This window comes from Mirounga leonina, unplaced genomic scaffold (assembly GCF_011800145.1).
Source record: "Mirounga leonina isolate KUSES-001 unplaced genomic scaffold, KU_Mleo_1.0 Mir_154, whole genome shotgun sequence".
Taxonomy (NCBI): domain Eukaryota; kingdom Metazoa; phylum Chordata; class Mammalia; order Carnivora; family Phocidae; genus Mirounga; species Mirounga leonina.
This window is the reverse complement of record NW_023270389.1, coordinates 62080455-62104513: the sequence shown is the minus strand read 5'-3', so window position 1 is coordinate 62104513 and position 24059 is coordinate 62080455. Positions and strand designations below refer to the sequence as shown.

General features: G+C 36.8%; 1 protein-coding gene across 4 annotated transcripts in view; it reads left to right on the top strand.

Moving 5' to 3' along the window:
• AKT3 (AKT serine/threonine kinase 3) overlaps positions 1-24059 on the top strand; it is a 311247-nt gene that overhangs the window by 154510 nt on the left and 132678 nt on the right. For all 4 annotated transcript variants that reach the window (XM_035010956.1, XM_035010959.1, XM_035010957.1 and 1 more), the window contains 2 exons: positions 7318-7429; positions 22783-22927. In XM_035010956.1, coding sequence (XP_034866847.1) covers positions 7318-7429; positions 22783-22927 — 257 coding nt within the window. The remainder of the gene's footprint in view (positions 1-7317; positions 7430-22782; positions 22928-24059) is intronic.

The window sequence follows — 24059 nt, the reverse complement described above, 5'->3', positions numbered from 1 at the left end:
CTGCAGAAAACAAAACCAGAAAGCAACTTGCCTGGTCATATGTTTTGAGTCCCCTGGATCTTTGCATGCCTCTTGTAACTCTTGTTAGTAAATGCCTTATGTCGTTTTGTATCTTAATTATTGTCCCACAGTGACCATAGTATATTTTTACGTGAAATTTCAAATATGCAGAGGGTGGGCAGAAAGCAGTTATTCCAGAGGACCCTGGAGGTGTTCCCTTTGTTTGTTTAATTAGAGGCAGGATTTGGTGGATAAGACAAGATGGAGAAACGCTGATGGGAAATATGTTGGCTCTGAAAGTCTGCTTCCGGTAAATGGTGGTATCTGTGGTGATCATATTCATTAAAGAAAAATGTATCAGGAGAGGTTCACTTTAATATGTCATGATTTCAGTCCACAAATAGTATTCCATGTTAAAACCAGAGTAATAAAGTTTATGGTAATTAAAATGTTAGAATTTGAAGTGTGTATCATAAAGTGAAAAACATCTTCTAGAGTGCAGTATAGTGTTAGTAAGCCAATCTTACTCCCCTCATTTATAGAACTTGTTGTGTTATGAAATACAATGTAAGAACGTCTTGGATTTCTGTCCTATCTCCTTAGATGGAGAAGGCTATGTTGACTCTGGGTTAATAGGGAGATATTTCATACAGAAACCGCTAGAAACATGGAGCTGGATCAGTGCAAGTTTGGCGATTACTTTTCCATCATCAATAATTGAAAAATCTTACTAGCTTTATTGGTATTGCGGGGTGTGAGACCCAGCAGCAAGAGCACCCGGAGGTTTTGTTGCCTTCTTACTACCTACTTCTTTCCCTTCTGCTCTTCATTCTCAGTCACCTTCCCTCTACATGCCTACTTGGAGAAACAGGAAGTACCCGGGTCCGGATCCTGCTGGGGATAATCCTTATACCTGTCCATCCTTAGGCTGTGTTCAGAGCCAGGGGCAAACACATTGGGGCCCTCTCAGGTGAAAAACGTCCTGGATTTCTTTGTAGGGAAGGTATGGGGAGGTGTAGAAGATGGAGCGGACTGTCCCATCCCTTGGACAGATGGCTACTGAGCCTTTAAGACACTTTCCTAGCAGTTTATTCTCTCCAGAAGAGCATGGAATTTGGATTCAGGTAGACCTGAGGGTAGATCCCTATACAGTTTCTTGCAAACTGTGTGTTTTGGGGCAAGTTGTTTGGCTAGTCTCAGTTCATTCATTTATGGAACGGAGGACAAGAACACCTTGTAGGCTTGTCCTCTGGATGAAACGGGGGACACTGAGGACCCATCAGTGCCTGTGGGGCCCGGCACATAGTGATCACAGAACAGATATTCTCCAGGGGACCCGCTCTTTACCAGTGCACCTGCCACACTCCTCGCTCTCTCTGGACTGAATGAATCTCTTTAGGACTGATGTGTTGAGTCTTAATTACACCCTATGCTTTTGTACTCCCAGAGAGTAAAAACTTTAAACAAAATGAAGAAATGCTTTCTGGCCCCTTTAAAGAATATCCACAATAGTATTATATCTGGGGGCTCAAAAATACACTCTCGGTATAATCATTATAACTGACAGCGTTATTTCATTAGGTGATTTAATTATAAATAGAGTCTCTTATGCCTTTGTTTTTCACGTTGAATATTAGTAGAACTTATTTTTAAAAGAAAGAAATTAGCATTTAAGGTTCTAGAGGTTGAAATAAAATCTAATATTTTTAATAAATTCTGAACAGGTGATATAAAAATTCTTTTCGGCATGTATTTTTTTGATCTGGCGTGTTACCGTCCCTCTAATTGGCCTCCAGTTTACAGAGTAATTACAGCTTCAAATAAACTTGGTCGTCTGTGGTTCAGAATGTGTAAAATTAAGCAGAACACTTGAAATTTAGCTTGTAGTTTAACTTGCTCAGGTGAGTTTAGTATAACTAACTCAAGTACCAGTGTAACAAATACTTTGTTGGAAAGTATTATGGGCTGTGATATAATAAAAGTTAGCTACCTGGCATTTTATATAAGAACACATGTTTTTTTCTTGTGTGTTAAATCGTTCCAGAAATTCTAGCTAATTATTCGAGTAATAGCTTTTCAGAATTGTTATTTGAAGCTTCTGCTTTGAGTTTTAAAATTTTAACGTGGCCCAGCTTGAATTGAGAACCTTTACATAATTAAAAGGAAAATATTCTTCTGAAGAAATACTGGCTAATCTGTTTATTAGCTACCATTCCCTTTAAGAAGAAGAGTGGATGGAACTGGAGAGTATTAATGCTGAGCGAAGTAGGTCAGAGAAAGACAATTATCGTATGGTTTCACTCATATGTGGAAAATAAGAAACAGCACAGAAGATCATAGGGGAAGGGAGGGAAAACTGAATGGGAAGTCGTCAGAGAGGGAGACAAACCATGAGAGACTCTCGACTCTAGGAAACAAACTGAGGGTTGCTGGAGGGGAGGTGGGGGAGGATGGGGTAACTGGGCGATGGGCATTAAGGAGGGCATGTGATGTGATGAGCACTGGATGTTATATGCAACTCATCAATTATTGAACACTACATCTGAAACTAATATATGTTGGCTAATTGAATTTAAATTTTTTAAAAAAATGTAATATTGGAAAAAAAAAAGTAAGAGTCTCCTGTAAGAATGAGAGTTCAAACATGAACCATGTTCTGAAAACTTCCATATTTTTCTTCATTTTAGGGGGAGCTGTAGGATGTGTTCATGATTTTGTATTATGGCTAGCATAAAAGAACCCAAAGTTTTTCTGTTTCCTGACCCACTTGTTCAAACATGGTGATTTAAAGTGTCAAGTGTTCTGAATTCAGATTCAGCTCTTTAACTACATTTGTTTCTGTTTTCTGTACAGCAGTAAACCCTGGGACTTGGTGGTGGAGTGTCCTCTTCTCTTGGTACTGACCCAAATATCACTTAAATATGTTGAGTCAGTTTTGGTAGCTGCTCGTCTCTTTTACCGTCTCAATTTAGTGTTATTTAGAAATAGGATTCATTTATAGAGTGTATCAAAAAATATATAGGCTTATTTCTATTTTACTGCTTGTTCATAGCAACATTTTTGTTCAACTAGGCTTCAGAAGGACCTGATTGAAACCTGCTCATCTTTGAAGTGTCTGTCCTCCGTTCTTTACATTAAATGCCACTCAGTCACTTCTCATGAAGTATTGATGGTGTCCCCTCACGTGCTGTCACGTCACACACGCTGTGGGGGAGTGTGGGGCCCATAATTCCTAATTTCTACTAGGACATCACGTTAACCTGGATTAAACCCTGGCCAGAAACTTAATAGGAGTTTTGTGAAGAAGGAACTATACTGGAAGAACAGTGGTCTTCAAAGAGAATCGGATTGGGTCTGTGCTTTATAGAGATAGATGTAAACCATGCCTACTTATAGTGTTGGTATTTTAAAACTTTCAGATTTCAAACAAGAATATAAATTGGCATTCTGTATTTGGTATTTTTTAACATTCAGGTCTCAAAAGGTGTGTAACATTGCTGTACAATATCTCACTGTGAAACAATAGATTTTATGACCTGTCAAATCTACCACCTTTTCATTATCTTACACACCACCAGGTTCTCGTTTTCCTCCTTACCCAGTTTAAATTCATCAGTTGATTCAACCAAGATGTCTTGCATCCTCTCTTCATTTTCTTGCTTTGCCAAACTTACTTGGTTAAATTACAGCTTTGCTGAAATCCAGTTCTCTGTGCCCCACCTGCACCCATGTAGCTGAATGTATCTGGGGAAAATACACAACCATGATCCTTGGCACTAGCTTGAATTCTTGATCATTCCATTCCAGTGGGTTCCTGATGCTACCCAGCTGTCATGTTATATTTCCCTAGTCTGTCTGCTCTTTCATTCTCCTAGAAGGCTATTGGAGACTTTCTTCGCAAAGCACTGGTGCATCTTCTTCCAACCTGATTCTTAAAGATGGCTTTACACCCTAATTCACTGAAAACAATAGGAGCAACAAAATCATTTCTATCAGCTCCTGCTTGCCATGTATACCCTTGACTGCATTTGGGCCCTTTTGTCTCCATGTCTTGTTCTGTCACTAAACTGCCTGTACTCCTGACTAGAGCCAGCCCTCTACTTGTCCAGCAGATCCCATCCTTTCTTGACTGCATAAGGAAGTTGCTCCAGAAGTTTACTCCTCTTTCTTATGTCATCAAAATTACCTTCTTGTTGGATTAGTACTATCAGAATTATCCATTTGGACAATATTCATTCATTAAGTGTCTGCTATCAGGAAAAACAGACACCGTTGGGGTGCCTGGTTGGCTTGGTCAGTGAAGTGTCTGCCTTCGGCCCAGGTCATGATCCCAGGGTCCTGGGATCGAGTCCCGCATCGGGCTCCCTGCTCAGCGGGAAGCCTGCTTCTCCCTCTCCCTCTGCCGCTCCCCCTGCTTGTACTCTCTCTCTCTCTCTGTCAAATAAATAAATAAAATCTTTAAAAAAAACCAGACACTGTTTAGGCACAGATGGGCACAGTTCTTAGTGCTAAGAATATATCAGTGGAGCTTACATTCTTGTTGAGGAGACAGGAAGCAAAAAAGATACTAAGTTAGTCATTTCATGTGTTTGAAGATAACATGGTATGAAATAAAAAGTAGAGCAGGTAAGAGGGGTGGGGGAGTCTGGATGAGGGGTGCAGATCACAGAGTTTAGTAGCACGGTCAAGGTAGGCATCCATGAAAAGGTGAGGTCTGATCTGAGACTTGAAGGTGGTGAGGCGTTATCTGTGGGCTGTGTGAGGGGACAGAGTGCTGGGAGAGGAGGTGCAGTACATATTCGAGGAAACGCAGGCAAGTGGGTGGGCTGCAGAGGGCCCTGAGAGAGAATACTAACTAGGTGAGGAGGTCAGGAACTTAAGTGGAGTGGATGGGAGCCCCAGATCACATAGAGGCCCTGTTGATCATTGAAAGGCCTTTGTTTTCTATTCTTAGTGAATTGGAAACACTGCAGGATGTATATATTTTTTTTTTCTGCAGTTGATCATGTTAAGAAGGTTTCTGCTGCATGTGTTGAGAACAGACTGTAGTGAGGGGCAGGGAGAGCTGTTCTAGAGTTTTCAAAGTACTCACGTGAGAGATAATGGTGATTTGTTCCGATAATAGTGGAAGAGGTGAGAAGTGATACTGGATATCTTTTGAAAGCGGAGCCAACAGGATTTCCAGAATGAGGTAGGAGACGAGAGAGGAGGACTTAGGGTGAGCCCAGGGCTTTTGACCTGAGCACTTGAGAGGATGGAGGCACTGCCGGCTGAGATGGAGGAAGTGGAAGCCGAGGTGGGCAGGAGACCAAGGGTAGGAGAGATCCATTTGCTTTTGGACGAGTTCAGGTGTCTTTTTTTTTTTTTTTAAGTTTTTATTTAAATTCCAGTTAGCTAATATACAGTGTAATATTCGTTTCAGGAGCCACAGTATAGTGATTCAACACTTCTTTTTTTTTTTTTTTTTAAAGATTTTTATTTATTTATTTGACAGAGAGAGAGATAGCGAGAGCAGGAACACAAGCAGGGGGAGTGGGAGAGGGAGAAGCAGGCTTCCTGCCGAGCAGGGAGCCCGATGTGGGGCTTGATCCCAGGACCCTGGGATCATGACCTGAGCCGAAGGCAGACGCTTAACGACTGAGCCACCCAGGCGCCCTGATTCAACACTTCTATACCTCCCCCTGTGCTCATCATGACAAATCCCGAGTTCCGACGTCTTTTAGGATACACTTTCTAGCTTTAAGTAATGGATCTAGCCCTTCCATGTTTCTGCATAGGAAGAGCTTTATGGCACCTGGGGAGGTTGAGGCATTCGGCAGTGAGAGTCTGAAGTAGAACTGCATCTCTGGTAAAAGCCAGGTAATGGCATATGTTACCAATATCAAACAAGAGCACCCCAAGTTTTCAGTCTGGATGACAGGAAAGTTAGGAAAGCCAGGAGAAGGAACAGAATCAGGAGGAAAGATAGTAGGTTTTAGGAACCAGTAATTCAACCAGGTAGATACATCCACTGTATAGTTAATCACGGTTATCACAAAATACAGATCCAAGATGGAAGGAAGTTCAGATTTTTATATTGGTCAACCAAGAGATGATGATGGCTGAAACCATGAACCTTGTTAGAAAAGAGAAGAAAACTAAGCAGAGATCCTAGGTGAATGATCTTTTTTGGTGCAAGGAGTCCATGAACTAGTCCAATGTGGCTAATGCCTAGGTCCTATAGAGACTTAGAGATGGTAGTTGATAGTTGCTAATGATGGAATAGGACAGAACAGGCAGACACTGAGAAAACACAGTTGACTTTGTCAGCTGCAAGGAAATTGTTTCTTCCAAAGAGCAGTGTCAGTAAACAACCCTACCCTACTTTGTCTTGTTGTCCAATACCATGTATCCTTAAAGACCAGCTCAGGTATACACCTGATAATAGCTAACATCTATTGAAAACTAATTATGTATCATACGCTATGCTGAGTCTTGTACTGATTTATTATTAATTCCCACACCAATTTTATGATGGAGGTGCTTGTTTCCCCTTTAATACTTGAAGACTGGAGAGATTAATTAACTTGTCCAAGGTTACATGGTAGGAAAAGAAGTTGAATCCAGGAATACTGGTGTTAGAGTCCACACTCTCAGCCACTACAGGATGCTGCTTTTCTTTGAAGTCTTCTGAGATGTTCCCTGACATAATTTATCCCTCTTGACCAGCTGGTTCTACGGGCTGTGATTACTAGGAGTTTAGGTGGTATATACGGTCAAGAGGCCTATACCCTATATAATCTAAGTAAGGGATAAGGATACCTTCTTAAATGATACATAATAATATAAGATAGTGAAAATGAGGGGTACAATAATAAGTAATGTGAATATGGAGAGAGGAATATTTGGTTTAGGACCAGGTTGATAGGAAAGGCTTCATGGGAAGAGTAGGATTGGATCTGGGCCTTAAAGAATAGGTGTGGTTTTGAGTGTAGGTGATTACATGCAGGTAGGGGTGAAATCAGTGGACACCATTCCAGACAGTAAGCAGCTAGGGCAAAGGTGCCCCAGCAGCTGGGGCAAAAGCTAGGGCAGAGCAAGATGTATTTGGGGAAACTTAAGTCATCCAGTTTGGTTGGTTAATAGACCATGTGGTCAGAATGGGTGTTGGATTGGAAAAGAAGACTGAGGTCAGGTTGTGAACACCCTGAGTGGAGGTCCACGGAAAGCTGTGAGGTTATAGTGGTTTCACCTAGAACAGAGCTCTATCGTTCTTGACTATTTACTTTGTGGCTTAAATATAAGTATATTCAAAGAGACATTTTATGTTATTTCTAGAATGCCAGTTAATGAAAACAGAACGACCAAAGCCAAACACATTTATTATCAGATGTCTCCAGTGGACCACTGTTATAGAGAGAACATTTCATGTAGATACTCCAGAGGAAAGGTAAGAAATTTGTTTTTCCTATTTCGTGAAAAAGCGACAATCGGTATAAAGATATATGTGTATCTGACTTCACCATTTGTAAATATACGTGAACATATTTGTAAAATCCTATAGTCCCTTAATAATTGTTTCTGGTATAATAGATCAATAAGAGAGGCTTGGAACATATTAAATCAAAACCTCTAGAACTGCTGTAAGATAGTCTTCTTAACAAAAACCAGGACATTTAAAAATTGAAATATAAATTGGGACATTTTTATAACTAAACTACCTTTAAAAATGGTTGAATTGATTGTGTTCATATTTGGAATCTTAAGGTTAGTAATAGCAAAAGGTTTCAAGTAGCATTGCCTTTATGCAGGGGGCTGCCTGGAGTATTAGGCTGGGAAGGATTCTGAGATTGGGGCTAAGCTCCATGAGAAAAACAGTACCAGGATTGATTGCCATCGACTGTCCTCATTGCTCTAGAGGGGAGTGGCAACTTCATTGGGCCATTTTGTCATCCTCCTGATCTATGCATTCCTACAACCCCTGCCCCAACCCCCCCACCCCCGGTTCTGTTTTAGTACCCTCTGATCTGGTGGTAACTGAGTTAAGTCCAACAACCACAACCACAAAACCATTTTCCTGCACAGATGTTATCATGGTTGATCCACATCAGCAACTTTGTGAAGTTAAATGTTACTAGCCTATGTTCCAAATGAATGAAGCAGGTCTTAGAGGAGACATGTCTAAGATTTAAAACAAAAATAACCTCCCATAAGACCTAGTAAATAGTAAAGTATTATTTTAATAATGCTTTTTGATCAGTAAACAGTAAATGGTAATGTGTGATTACTTTAGAAAGGAAAGAAAAGTAGAAAAGAACTAGAAAACACTCCTAATTTTATAACCAGAGTTAAGGACAGATCTTATTTTCTTTTATACACTCCCAGTCTTATTCTCTGCAGATGTATTTAGGTCTTGAACATATATACAATTCCGTATGTCTTTTTCTCCCTGTCCACTCCTGTCTTCCTGGGCATTTCTATCTGCTAAGTCCTCAGTTTGCATATAGTTCCACCCATAACCATGACTGGGCTAATTCCTATTCATCTGTCAGATCTGAGCTTCCAATACCACATTTCCCACAAAACCTTCTCTGACTCTTGTAGACGAGGTAGGTGCCGCTGCTGTAGACTGCATATCTCCCTGCACCTTTTATATCAAGTATATCAGCACTGTAATCTTTGTTTGCCTTTCTCGCTAGACCGTGAGATTCTTGACTAGCAAGGATCGTAGGTTCCTTGCTCAATATTCTATCTTTACAGCATAGTCCAGGCTCCAGCGTAGTATTTGTTGACTGGCTGAATGAATGGAACTTTTCCCATGTCACTGTATAGTCTTTGAAATATTATTCTTAGTGGATTTACATTGAAGCATGATTAATTTTGCCATTTATGTTTGCAAAGCTGGATTTACGCCATATCTTAAGACTTTAAAATAGTTCCTGCTCTTATATATCACACCACTTTTCTGAACAGTTTTTTTTTTTAATTTTATTCATTTATTTGACAGAGACAGCGAGAGGGGGAACACAAGTAGGGGGAGTGGGAGAGGGAGAAGCAGGCTTCCCGCGGTGCAGGGAGCCCAACGTGGGGCTCCATCCCAGGACCCTGGGATCCTGACCTGAGCTGAAGGCAGACGTTTAATGACTGAGCCACCCAGGCGCCCCTGAACAATCAGTTTTTATTTGCATTTATAACTAGGAGAAAGCAGTTTTAGTAAAAATGAAAAAACAGCATCTTTATATTTACCATGGGGTGTGTTTTTCTACATTCATCTAGAATCTGCTGCTTGGAGATTTTATATGACTTTAATGTTAATGAAGACTTAGAAAAATGTAGTGAGAACTGGAAAAGCTGTGTATTTTCTGTGTTCTGTCTGCCAGTCTAAAATCCGTTCTTTTTGTAAATGTAATATATATCTCTACTTTCACTAAAAAAAAAATCTTCTATTTGTTTTATTGGATGATAGAAGTTTGGAATCTACTTTTTCCAAAGGATGAGACCATTGTATCAGCTCCGTTCTTCTTTTCTTTTCATTGAATAATCTATTCTGTCCTCTCTGATTATGGATGGCACATATACATAAATATTTGTATTTTTAGGTTTTTTTTTTCTTTTTTTTTCCTTTTGACTTCTCCATCATTCTAGCACTGAGACCACATGGTTTTAATTAGAGAAGACTTATAAAGCTCTTAACTTCTAAGGGAGAGAAAAGGCCTTAACTAGAAGTAAGAAAATTAAGAAAGGAAAAAATTTCAGGTAAAAGCAAACATGCAGTAAAGCAAAACTTCAGTTACTGCTGTTTTTTTTTTTTTTTTTTCCAAAATGTTCTTAGCTTTTGCAGGCATAGCGTCTGCAGATAATAGTAACTTTGTCTCTTCCTTTCAGGTAGGATGGTCTATTATTTTTTTGTTTTTAAATAATATGTAATGATTTTCATGATAGCGTACACACTTTTTTCTCTGGTTTTAATGAATGCATTTCAAATTATTCACTGTCACCTATGAAATATGATTTTTCATGTCTAGTTTATTTTGTTATACTGGAACATCCACTTTATAGACCCAGATTATTTTCCTTTCTTAGAGCTAATCATTTTCATTATCACCACGATGACACCCTGCTGCACTCACATACCCATATTCATGTGCATGCTTATACCCCCTTATGTTACAACTACGGTGAACTACTTATAGTTTCCCAAGTCCTAATTCTGTAGTGACTCTCACATCGCTTGTGGCTCTTTCTGGCTCTTTTGCCCCCATGCCAGAAATAGCTTCCCTTGCTTGTTTCTTCCTGTACCAGTTCATCTTGTACTTCCGCATTTATAACTCATTCCTCTCCTTTGGTCCCCACTCCAAACTTAGCATTGTTTTTCTTAGAACACCACTGTTCTCAGTGCAAACTTGTTATCATTTTACCTATAACACTTCGTTATACGTATTTACAATATCAGGGTTTCCCTTATTATTACTGTAAATTCATATTACAGTATGGCTTATTGAGCTTTAATAGCATACTAAATATATTTAGACATTTTATATTAGACATCTTAATGTTTATTTTTAAATAAATGATCAGCTTAAGAAAATTGATTCATTTTCATATAAGTAGTATATATACTTTAAAAAGAAAAATTTACTTGCTTCCTGGGGGTCTCCATTCTGTTTTCCAAGTTGAGTACATTTTCCAACATTACTTAGGAATTAGAAGATTGCATGAATTCTTTGATTAGTGAGATATTTGGGCCCAATACTTTTTTGCAGAGCATACATATGTATTTTAATTGTGGTGAATGAGGTAATTTAGGTCAATAATCCACCTAAGAACTCTCCAAAAAGATGGACAAAGTGTTTAAAAAAACAAAAACAAAAACACAAAAACAAAAAAAGACATACACGAGGCAATTTGGCTGTGAAGAATTATGGGACCAAAACTTTTTGGAAGGGTGAAACCCAGAGAGAAGAGCTCACTATTTTACCAGGGGTGCCTGCCAATTCTAGAAGTGTCTGAGATGTTGACATTTGGAGTAACTGTCAGACCTAGGAATCATGTTCTGGAATCCAGGGCCTACCAAAGAGAGGTCATGGTACATCAATACATTTTAGGTTGGCACTAGAAGAAAAGATAAACTCAGATTTAGACTTACCTTTTAAGGATTGAAGTCTAGCTTTAAATTATTTCAGGTCTTAAATTTGGTTAATGTGATCCACTTTTGCTAGTCTCCCTGGAACCTGTTAAAAGCAAATATAAATAATCTCAAACTATTTACATTTTAATGTACATTGTTTGATATGGATTAAAAAATAAACAAGTACACAAAGATTCAAAGATTCAGAAACCACAGAGACAAAACAGACAACTGAATCAGATTCATAGGCTCTCTAGATAATGGAGTTATCAGACAGAATGTAAAAGAACTCTGTGTGAGTATAATCAAGGAAAATACAGTTAAGTCTAGGCAATTCATCAGAGCTAGAAATTATGAAAAAGAATAAAATGGGAATTCTAAAATTGAAAAACAAGATACTTAAAATCATGAGAGCTGGTGGATGGTTTTAACAGTAAATTAGGCCTAACATTGGGGAAAATTAGGAATTTAAACATAGGTTATAACAGAATATGCAGAATGAAACATGGAGATAAGGATAGAAAGTAAAAATAAATAAGAAGGCAATGTAAGATGAAAAGAATGTAGTAAGAAGGTCTTACATATACATAATTAGAGTCTCAAAATGGAAGAGTGAAAGAATGGGTCAGAAAGTATTTGTAGTGATAATGGCTGAAAAATTTCTAAAATCGTTAAAGATACCAAACCACATATTCAAGAAGTCCTGTAAATCCCATGCAGGAAAAATACAAAGAAAATCCACTTAGTCTCATTAGACTTTTGAAAACAAAGACAATGGGAAAATCCTCAAAGCAGATAGAGAAAAAAGATAGGTTGCCTTTAAAGGAGCATCAATTAGACCAAAAGATGATATCAATAGAAATAATTGACATGGAATATATGGGATGGAATGATAATTAGAGATAATGGAATGATATTCTCAAAGTGCTGAAAGAAAATACATGCTAATGAGCAAAAATACTTTCCAAGAGTGAAAGTAAGATGAAAATATTTCAGTCAAATATTTCAATAACTTCAGTTCAGAATTGATAGAATTTCTCACCAGCAGACTTGCAGAAAAGGAGATAGTAACAGCATTCTTCAGACAGGGAGAAGAGATGTAGGAAGGAATGAAAAACAAAATGGTAAATAAGTTGATAAAACCAAAGGAATATTGATCTTATGAATAAAAATAACATTTTGTGGTTTAATTATGTGAAGAATTAAAAATCTAAAGTAATAATATATAAATTGAGGTTGAGGGAAAAATGGAAGTTAATGTCTTATGACATCACTGCATTTTCTTAGAAGACTTCAAAGTATGGACATATAAGACTTTGCTAAATTGAGGATGAATGTTATGACTTCAAGGATAATTGCTAAAAAGAAAGCAAGCACATGATGACTACAATGCTGATATAAGGAGAAATAGAATCATAAAAAATTAATCCAGAGTACATTATGTAGGTTGACTGTGTGAAGTTAATGCTATATATAAAAATATGCAAAAAAAAAACAACAAAAAAAAACGCTGAGAAGCCAACAGTAAAAATGAAATGGAATTCTGAAAATTTAAAATAGTGAAACAAAAACAGGCAGGAAAAAAGAAAGAAGAGGAGAGAAATAAAAGAAAGTAAAATAGTAGACTTATGTGCAACCATATAAATAATTGCATTAAATATTAATGGGTTAAACACTGCAGTTAAGGCAGAGAGTTTCAGAATTAAAAATAGGAGGCCCTCTTATGTGCTGTCTATAAGAAATGCACTTTAAGTATAAAGACATAGCTAACTTGAAAATAAATGGATTAGTAAAAATATATCATGCAAATAGTAACCACAGGAAGAGATTTGCTATATCAGATTTCAAAATAAAATAATATTCTAGAGAGTTCCAGGACACTTTATAATAATAGTGTTATTTGATATGGATGCTGTAACAATCATGAATATGTATGCATGCATAACAGAATTAAACAGAGTAAAATAGACAATCCCACAACTATATTTGTAGATTTTTAAATTCTTTCCAGCAAGTGATAGAGCAGCTAGACAAAAAAATCAGCAAAGTCATAGGATAATACTGTCAACCACCTTGCTGTAGTTGATATTTATGGAATACTACACCCAAAAGTGAGAGAAAACACATTGTTTTCAAATGCACATGGTACATTCACCAAGATAGCTCATATTCTGGATCATAAGCAATTCTTAATATATTTAGCATGATTGAATTATGTAAAATATGGTTTCTGGCTTCAGTAGAATTGCTTAGAAATCAATAAGAATAAGAACCTGAAAAACTCCCAACTATTTGGAAATTAAACAGCATACCTCTTAAAAATCATTGGGTCAAAAACAAAATTTGCAGGAGCCATTAGAAAATCATTTTTATTGAAGGATAATGAAAATAAAGCATATAAAAATTTGTGAATGCTTAGATGGAAATTTATAACAATAAGTGCCTATACTTGGAAAGAAGAAAGTTAAGTCAATAACCTAAGCTTTCTTTTTAAGAAACTAGAAAAATAAAGTAAACCCAAAGCAAACATCAAGTGGGAACATTCGAGCTAAAAATCAGTGAAATAGAAAACAAAAATAGTAATCAATAAACCAAAGCTAATTCTTTGAAAAAAACTAAAAGAATGGAAAACGTCTTAGAAGATTGTTAAAGAAAAAAAAGACAGGGAAGACACAAATTACAAATATATCAACCCAAGAAAACATTAGAAAACTTGAACAGCCAATGTCAATGAACAGAATTGAGTTAATAATTTAAAAACCTTTCCTCAAAGAGAACTCCCAAGTCCAGATGGCCTCACTGATGAGTTCTGTCAAATATTTAAAGAAATATTACCAGTCCTACACAGTCTTATTTCAGAAAATAATGGAGAAGAGAACACTTTCCAACTTACTTTATAAAGGCACTCCTGTTTCAAAAACCAGGCAAAACTATCATAAGAAGATAGAACTATAGTCTAATATACTTGTGACCATCAGTGCAAAATTTCTTAACACAATTTTGACAAATTCAAAAATGTGGAAAAAGAATAATACATCATTATCCATTCATCTGTCGATGGACATCTTGGCTCTTTCCACAGTTTGGCTTTTGTGGACATTGCTGCTATAAACATCGGGGTGCACGTACCCCTTCGGATCCCTACATTTGTATCTTTGGGGTAAAGATGTGGTATATATATACAATGGAATATTATGCAGCCATCAAAAGGAATGAGATCTTGCCATTTGCAAGGACGTGGTTGGAACTAGAGGGTGTTATGATGAGCAAAATAAGTCAATCAGAGAAAGACATGTATCATATGACCTCACTGATATGAGGAATTCTTAATCTCAGGAAACAAACTGAGGGTTGCTGGAGTGGTGGGGGGTGGGAGGGATGGGGTGGCTGGGTGATAGACATTGGGGAGTGTATGTGCTATGGTGAGTGCTGTGAATTGTGCAAGACTGTTGAATCACAGATCTGTAACTCTGAAACAAATAATACAATATATGTTAAAAAAAAAAAAGATAGGAGGGGAAGAATGAAGGGGGGAATCAGAGGCGGAGACAAACCATGAGAGATGATGGACTCTGAAAAACAAACTGAGGGTTCTAGAGGGGAGGGTGGTGGGAGGATGGTTTAGCCTGGTGATAGGTATTAAAGAGAGCATGTTCTGCATGGAGCACTGGCTGTTATACACAAACAATGAATCATGGAACACTACATCAAAAACTAATGATGTAATGTATGGTGATTAACATAACAATAAAAAATTTTTAAAAACTAAAAAAAGAAAAATACATCATGACCAAATGGAGTATATCCAAGAGTTCAGTTGCATTATCATCTGAAATCATTAAACTAAATTCACTATATTCAGAGGATAAAGTAGAAAAACTACATGGTCATCTCAACAGATGCAGAAAAAGCATCTGCCAAAATTCAAAACCCTTTCTAACTAAAACACTCAGCTGACAAGGAATAGAAGGGAACTTACTCAACTTCTATCTATAAAAACCCTACAGCTTATGTGATAATTAAAGGTAAAAGCTTCAGTGCTTTCTCTCTAAGATCTAGAACAGAGTAAGAATATCTTCTCTCACCACTATTATTTAACATTGTACTAATGGTCTGCTGTAGGGCATTATAAGGCAAGAAAAATAAGTAAAAGGCAAATAGATTGGAAAAGAAGAAGCAAAATTGCTCTTATTTGTAGACATGTTTGCATGTGTAGAAAATCCAGAAAAATAAAAGGTATTAGAACTGATATGTCAAAAGCAGGAAAAAACATGCAATGGAAAAAAGACAGTCTCTTCAATAAATGGTGCTGGGAAAATTGGACAGCCACATGCAGAAGAATGAAACTCGACCATTCTCTAACACCATTCACAAAGATAAACTCAAAGTGGATGAAAGACCTCAATGTGAGACAGGAATCCATCAAAATCCTAGAGGAGAACATAGGCAGTAACCTCTTTGACATAGGCCACAGCAACTTCTTTCAAGATACATCTCCAAAAGCTAGTGAAACAAAACCAAAAATGAACTTTTGGGACTTCATCAAGATAAAAAGCTTCTGCACAGCAAAGGAAACAGTCACCAAAACAAAGAGGCAACCCACAGAATGGGAGAAGATATTTGCAAATGACACTACAGATAAAGGGCTAGTATCCAAAATCTATAAAGAACTTCTCAAACTCAACACCCAAAAAACAAATAATCAAGTCAAAAAGTGGGCAGAAGAGTTGAACAGACACTTCTCTGAAGAAGACATACAAATGGCTAACAGACACATGAAAATATGTTCATCATCATTAGCCATCAGGGAAATCCAAATCAAAACCACACTGAGATACCATCTTACACCAGTTAGGATGGCAAAAATGGACAGGGAAAGAAACAACAAATGTTGGAGAGGTTGTGGAGAAAGGGGAACCCTCTTACAGTGGTGGTGGGAATGCAAGTTGGTACAGCCACTTTGGAAAACAGTGTGGAGGTTCCTCAAAAATTTAAAAATAGAGCTACTCTATGACCCAGCAATTGCACTCCTGGGTATTTACCCCAAAGACACGGATGTAGTGAAAAGAAGGGCCATATGCACCCCAATGTTCAGAGCAGCAATGTCCGCAATAGCCAAACTGTGGAAAGAGCCGAGATGCCCTTCAACAGATGAATGGATAAAGAAGATGTGGTCCATATATACAATGGAATATGACTCAACCATCAGAAAAGATGAATACCCAACTTTTACATCAACATGGATAGGACTGGAGGAGATTATGCTAAGTGAAATAAGTCAACCAGAGAAAGTCAATTATCATATGGTTTCACTTATTTGTGGAACATAAGGAATAACATGGAGGACACTAGGAGAAGGAAGGGAAAAATGGGGGGGGGGAATTGGAGGGAGAGATGAACCATGAGAGACTATGGACCTGAGAAACAAACAGGGTTTTAGAGGGGAAGGGGGTGGGGATTGGTTAGCCCGGTGATGGGTATTAAGGAGGGCATGTACTGCATGGAGCACTGGGTGTTATACAAAAACAGTGGATCGTGGATCACTACATCAAAAACTAATGATGTATTGTATGGTGACTAACATAACATAATAAAATTAAAAACTACAAAAAAAGAACTGATATGTCAAGTTAATAAGGCTTCAAGGTACAAGGTCGACATACAAAACCAACTTTATTTGTAAGTACTACCAAGAAAAATTAGAAAACTTAAAAAAAATTTAAAAAGCCTCCACAATAGCATAAAAAATAGTTGGGAATAGGTAACTCAGCAAAGGATCTCTAAAAAGTGAAGAATGTTGCCAAAGAAAGAAACATCCTAAGAAAACAATCAACTGATTTTGTTCAAGGGAGATGGTAGAGTAGGAAGATCCTGAGATCACTTCCTCTCATGGACACACCATTGCTGCAACTATATATAGTATAACTCACTTTGAGAAAAGCCTGAAGACTACTGAACAGCTCTTCCATATTTTAAAAACCACATTAAGAAGCGTAAGAGGTATAGAGACAAACTTGGGAACCAAACCCTAGACACATTGACCCACAAGCAGGAGGGCTATCACAGGTGCAGACGTCTTCTCTGAGGACCTCTATTGGGCACTCCAGCCCTGGGGATTTGCACTGGGAAGGCAAGCCTCCATAGCCTCCGGCTTTGAAAATCAGTGGGGCTTAATTCAAGAGCTTTGAAAATTGGTGGGTCTTAACTCCAGGAAAGGTGGAGAGCTATATATAACTGACCAGGCTTATCTTAAAGGGTCTCTGCACAGTATCACTCACTTTGAGACCCAGTACAGAGGCAGTAGTTTGAAAGCTTCTGGGCTATATGTGAAAGAGATTTATTGACCCATTGTAGGGTTGTGTTGGAGGATCAAGAATCTGTAGGAACTTTCTCCGATAATGGAAGAGTTGGCAGGTGCCATTTTTCTTGACCTCTTTCAGCATAGTTGGCCCAGTGCTGGCAGGCACCAGTTCTGACACTCTCCTTCTCCCTTGCTAGCACTGCAGACACCTGTTCTGTGGACCTGTGCTGGCAGATGCCCCTCCAAAGGGCAAGTAGGGAGTAGGGAGTAGCATGATATAAACTAAGTGATGAAAGGAAGAAAACTACAACCAAGAATACTCTACCCAGCAAGGTTGTCATTCACAGTAGAGGGAAAGAGAAAAGAGTTTCCCAGACAAATAAAAGTAAAGTTCATCACAACTTAACCAGCCTTATAAGAAATGTTAAAGGGACTCTTTTAAGAAGAAAAGAAAGGCCATAATGAGAACTAAGAAAATTATTAAAGAAAAATTTCACTGGTAAAAGCAAACATATGGTAGAGGTAGTAGATCAAACACTTATAAAACTAGTATGAAGATTAAGAGATTAAAGTAATAAAATCAATTATATCTACAATAATTAATTAGTGAATATACAAAATAAAGATGTAAAATGTGAAGTCAAATACATAAAATGTGGAGAGCAGTAATAAAAATATGGTGCTTTCAGAATGTGTTAAAGTTAATTGAACATTAACTTTAATAGACTGCTATATACATAGGGTGTTATATGTGAACCTTATATGAACCACAAACCGAAAATCTTTAATAGATACAAAACCTAAAGAGAAAAGAATCCAAGCTTAGCACTCAAGAAAATCATAAAATCATAAGGAAGGAGAGTAAGAAAAGAAGAAAGGAACCAAGAAAAACTACAAAACAACCAGAAAACGGTTACATGCCAGTTGTCATATGCCAACAAATGGCAATAAGTACATCCCTATCAATAATTACTTCTAATGTAAACAGACTTAAAGTTCCAATCAAAAGATAAAGGGTGACTGAATGAGGAAAAAAACAAAATAAGACCCAACTATATGCTGTCTACAAGAGACTTACTTCAGACCTTAAGACACATACAGACTGAAAGTGAAGGGCTGGAAAAACATATACTGTGCAAATGGAAGTGGAAAAAAAAAAAAAAGCTGGAGTAACAGTACTCATATCAGACAAAATAGACTTTCAAGCAAAGACTGTAACAAGAGACCTACCTAGATGGGCATAATATAATGATGAAGGGATCAAGCCAACGAGAGCATATAATGGTTATAAATTTTTATGCACCCAACCTAGGAGCACCTAAATATATAAAGCAAATTAACAGACATAAAAGGAGAAATTAACATAATAGGAGGGGATTTTGGCACCTCATTTACATCAATGGAGAAATTATCCAGAAAAAATATTAATAAAGAAGGAAACAGTGGCTTGAATGACACATTAGACCAGACAGACCTTACAGATACATACAAAACATTCCATCTAAAAACAACAGAATACACATTATTTTCAAGTACTCATGGAACATTCTCCAGGACAGATTACATAGTAAGCCACAAAACAAGTTTAAGAAGATAAGTTTAATAAGTTTGAAAAGATTGAAATCATATCAACCATCTTTCCCAGCCACAACAATATGAAGCTAGAAATCAGTTACAAGAAAAAACCGAAAAAACCCCCACAAACATGGTGTTTTAACAATATGCTACTAAACAACCAATGGGCCAATGAAGAAAACAGAGAGAAAATTAAAAAAAAAATAGATGCAGACAAATGAAAATGGAAATACAACAGTTCAAAATCTTCGCTACCCAGCAAAGGCAGTTATGAGAGGCAAATTTCCAATGATACAGGCCTACCAAAAAACAACTAAAACAAGGAAAATCTCAAACAATCTAACCTTACTCCTAAGGATCTAGAAAAAGAAGAACAAACACAGCCCAAGGTTAGTAGAGGGAAGGAAGTAATCACACCAGAGTGGAAATAAATAAAACGGAGACTTAAAAGAATAATACAAAAGATCAGTGAAACTAAGAACTAGTTTGTTGAAAAACAAAACAAATTTGATAAACCTTTAGCCAGACTCTTAACGAACAAAAAAACGACAGGACTCAAAATCAGAAATGAAACAAAAATTATAGCTGACACCAAAAATTATAGCTGACAGAAATACAAAGGGGATGACTACTCTGAAAAATTATATGCCAACAAATTAGGCAACCTAGAAGAAATGGATAAATTCCTAGAAACTAGAATCTTCCAAGACTGAAAGAGGAGGAAATAGAAAATCTAAACAGACATCAGTAATAGAATCGAATCAGTAATCAAATAACTCCCAGTAAGTAAAAAAGTCCATGACCAGATGGCTTCAAAGGTAAATTCTACCAAACATTTAAAGAAGACTTAATAACAATTCTTCTCAAACTATTCTAGAAAATTAAAGAGCAAGGATTGCTTCTAAATTCATTCTGTGAGGCCAGCATTACTGTGATTCCAAAACCAGACAAATGTACTATAAAAAGAAAATTATAGGCCAGTATCTGATGAACACAGATGCAAAATTGGCACAAAACATTAACAAACCAGATTCAAAGTACATTAAAAGGATCATTCCCCATGATCAAATAGGATTTATTCCATGGGTGCAAGGATGGTTTCATATCCACAAAACAGTCAGTGAGTGTAATACAGCACATTAACAAAATGCAGGATGAAAATCATATGATCATCTCCATAGGTGCAGAAAAAGCATTTGACAAAATACAACATCCATTCACTTTCAAGAAAATGGCTATAGAGGTATAGAGAATGTACCTCAATATAATAAAGTCCATAAACCCACAGCTAACATACTTAATGGTGAAAATTTCCAAGCTTTTCCTCTAAGATCAGGAGCAAGACAAGGATGTCCACTCTCACCCCTTTTAATCAACACAATACTGGAAGTGTTAGCCCCAGCAGTCAGACAAGAAAAAGAAATAAAAGGCATCCAAACTGGCAAGGAGGAAGTAAAACTGTCACTTTTTGTAGGTGACTGATACTAAATATAGAAAAGCCTAAAACTTGGGGCACCTGGGTGGCTCAGTTATTGAGCATCTGCCTCCAGCTCAGGTTACAATCTCAGGGTCCTGGGATCAAGCCCCGCTTCAGGCTCCCTGCTCAGCGGGAAGCCTGCTTCTCCCTCTCCCTCTCCCCCTGCTTGTGTTCCCTCTCTCACTGTGTCTCTACTGTCAAATAAATAAAAATTAAAAAAAAAACACCCTAAAACTTGACCAAGAAAACTATTAGAACTAATAAATGAATTCAGTAAAGTTGCAGGATAAAAAAGTTACATGTAGAAATTTGTTGCATTTCAATGCACTTACAAGGAACTATCAGAAAGAGAAATTAAGAAAACAGTCCCATTTGCAATTGGTTCAAAAAGAATAAATTTAACCTAGGAGGTGGAAACCTGCACTCTGAAAACTGTAAGACACTGAGGAAAGAAGTGGAAGGTGATACAAATAAGTGGAAAGACATACCATGTTCACAGGTTAGAAGAATTAATATGGTTAAAATGTTCATACTGCCTGAAGCAATCTACAGATTCATTGCAAACCCTATCAAAATATCAATAATTTTTTCATAGAACTAAAATTTATATGGAACCACTGAAGACCCTGAGTAGCAAAAGCAACCTTGAGAAAGAACAAAGCTGGTAGTATCACAATCCCAGATTTCAAGATACAGTACAAAGCTATGGGAATCAAAACAGTGTGGTGCTGGCACAAAAACAGTAGACACACAGATCAGTGGGAACACAGTGGACAGCCCAGAAATAAACCCACACTTATTTTGTCATTTCATCTATAACAGAGTATGCTAGAATATACAATAGGGAAAGACAGTTTTTCAGTAAATTGTGTTGGGAAAACTGAACAGCCAATGCAAAAGAATGAAACTGGACCACCTTTTTTTTTTTTACATCATATACAAAAATAAACTCAAACTGGAATAAATACCAAAATATAAGACCTGAAATGATAAAACCCCTAAAAGAATACATAAGTGGTAACCTTTGGACAATGGTTTCAGCAGCATTTTTTGGATCTGTCTTCTAAGGCAAGGGCAACAAAAGCAAAAATAAGCAATTGAAACTGCATCAAACTAAAATGCCTTTACAAAGGAAATAATCAACAAAACAAAAAGGCAACCTACTGAATGAGAGAAGATATTTGCAAATGACATATCTGATAAAGAGTTAATACCCAAGATATACAAAGAACTCTTATAACTCAAACCAAAAACTCCCAAATAATCTGGTTAAAAAATGAGCTGAGGGCTTGAATAGACATTTTTCCAAAGAAGACTTAACAGAAAGTAAGTTGGTCACAGGGATGTAAAATACAGCATAGCACATATAGTCAATAATATTGTAATAACTTTGTAGATGACAGAAGGTAATTACATTTATGTGGTGAGCATTTCATAGTGCATGTAAGTGTTGAATAACTATGTTGTACACCTGAAATTAATGTAATACTGTATGTCAACTATACTTCAATGAAAAAAAAATAATTTTTAAAAAATAAAATACTTCTGAATAAATTTAAAATATGCAAGACATTTTCACAGAAAGTCACAAAAGATTGCACTGGGAGATTAAAGACATAATAAATGAAGGCTATACTATCTTTATGGAGTGAAAAATTTAAGTTTTTCAGATAGTAATCTACCCCAAATTGATCCATAGATTTAATACAATTCCACTCAAAATTCTAACAGATTTTAACACACGCTGATTCAAAAATTTATATGGAAATGAATGATTCTTGATCTGGTAATACAAATTTCACCCAGTGCTCCTGAGACTTACTATTACATTTTTTTTTTTTTAACTGATCTGTGATTTGGGAACAGTGAAAGGCCTTGGCTTTGAAAACCTTTTCTTGGAACTTCTGTTGGACCACAGTAAAGATCTTGACTATGTCAATGATGAATTTAACAATGGCTAGACAAAAAAGTATTTCAAGGGGCAGCAAGCTTTGGGGGGTCAATTTACTTTATACGTAAGATGTGGATAGGTAATAAAATTTAACTGTACTTTTAAAGGGTTTTAACTGAATTTTCATATAATCCTTTCCTTCTTTTTTCTTCTACTCTTAAATAAATGCTCCTACAATTGTAAGATCTGTAATGTTAAATGCTTTTAGGATTAGTTTCACCTTTGAGTAAGAGTGGGAGGTTATATTTACATATGTGTGTGTATATTATCCTGGAATAGACTTTAGTTGTGTTGATGTCATATTTTATGAAAGGGAAATAATTGAATCATTTACCATCTTTATTAATGGGAAACTGTACTTGTTTTTATAGGGAAGAGTGGACAGAAGCTATTCAGGCTGTAGCAGACAGACTTCAGAGACAAGAAGAGGAGAGAATGAATTGTAGTCCAACTTCACAAATTGATAATATAGGGGAGGAGGAGATGGATGCTTCCACAACCCATCATAAAAGAAAGGTAGAGAATAGTAATTTATTCCCTACTCAGCACAGTGTATGTGTGTGGAAGAAATATGCTAAAAATTGCCATTTGCAAGAAGTGTTGGCTGATGATCTTACGTTATTCAAATATATAGGTGTGGATGGTGTTTATCCTGGTAAATCTGAAATACCTGTCACTGTTTAAGACCAAGTAATTTAAACGTCACCTCATTTTCATGGTTCGGCCTTAACACTGACAGCCGATAGGGCTTCGGGGGTACTTGTTAACTGAAGTGCCATTGTGCTGATTTATAATTTGCATTTTTTTCTTATTGTTTTTAATACAATTTTAGAACTTGGGAATAATGTTTTCCCTAATGATTTGGTCATTTTCCATTTGGTATTTTGTATGCTCAAAGCAGAAGCAGAAATGGTTCTGGTGTGCTTCCTACCTGATGCCCCAGCCTCACTAATATCAGCAGGAAAGTGAATAGTCTGGGAAATAATAGCTTTTTAGTTTAATGGCTTGCTCCTGAGCCAGTGAGGGAAAAGTGTTTTCCTTCCCTGAGTGCTCCAGATTAATAAATGCCAATTTACATATTGATGGAATTACAAATTATGTTTTCATTGCTATAGAAAATTAAAAAGCTGGGTGCCTGGGTGGCTTAGTCACTTAAGTGTCCGACTCTTGATTTTGGCTCAGGTCATGATCTCAGGGTCCTGGGATCGAGCCCCTCATTGGGCTCTGTGCTCAGCAGGGAGTCTGCTTTAGATTCTCTCACTCCCTCTCCCCCTGCTTGTTCTCTCAAATAAGTAAATAAATCTTCTTTAAAAAAAAGAAAATTAAAAAACAACTTCCTTGTATGAAAATGGTATTTTAAGATTAAAGATCTAAGTGTTCAAAGTAAATGAACATGCCATTTATTATGTTAGAATGTATTTGTTATAATGAATTATAAATTTAATCTTCATGTAGGGAAACACTAGTTTTTAATGTAATTACCCATGTAATTTGGTCTTAGCATAATGATTAAGAACTCTATGGAGTTAGACTGCTTGAGTTCAAATCCTCCTTTTTCCAAGTGCTAAACACATGAACTTGATGAAGTTATACCATCACAACCTAGAGTTTGTTAATTACTCTCTCCTCATCTGAAATCTCTTCTAAT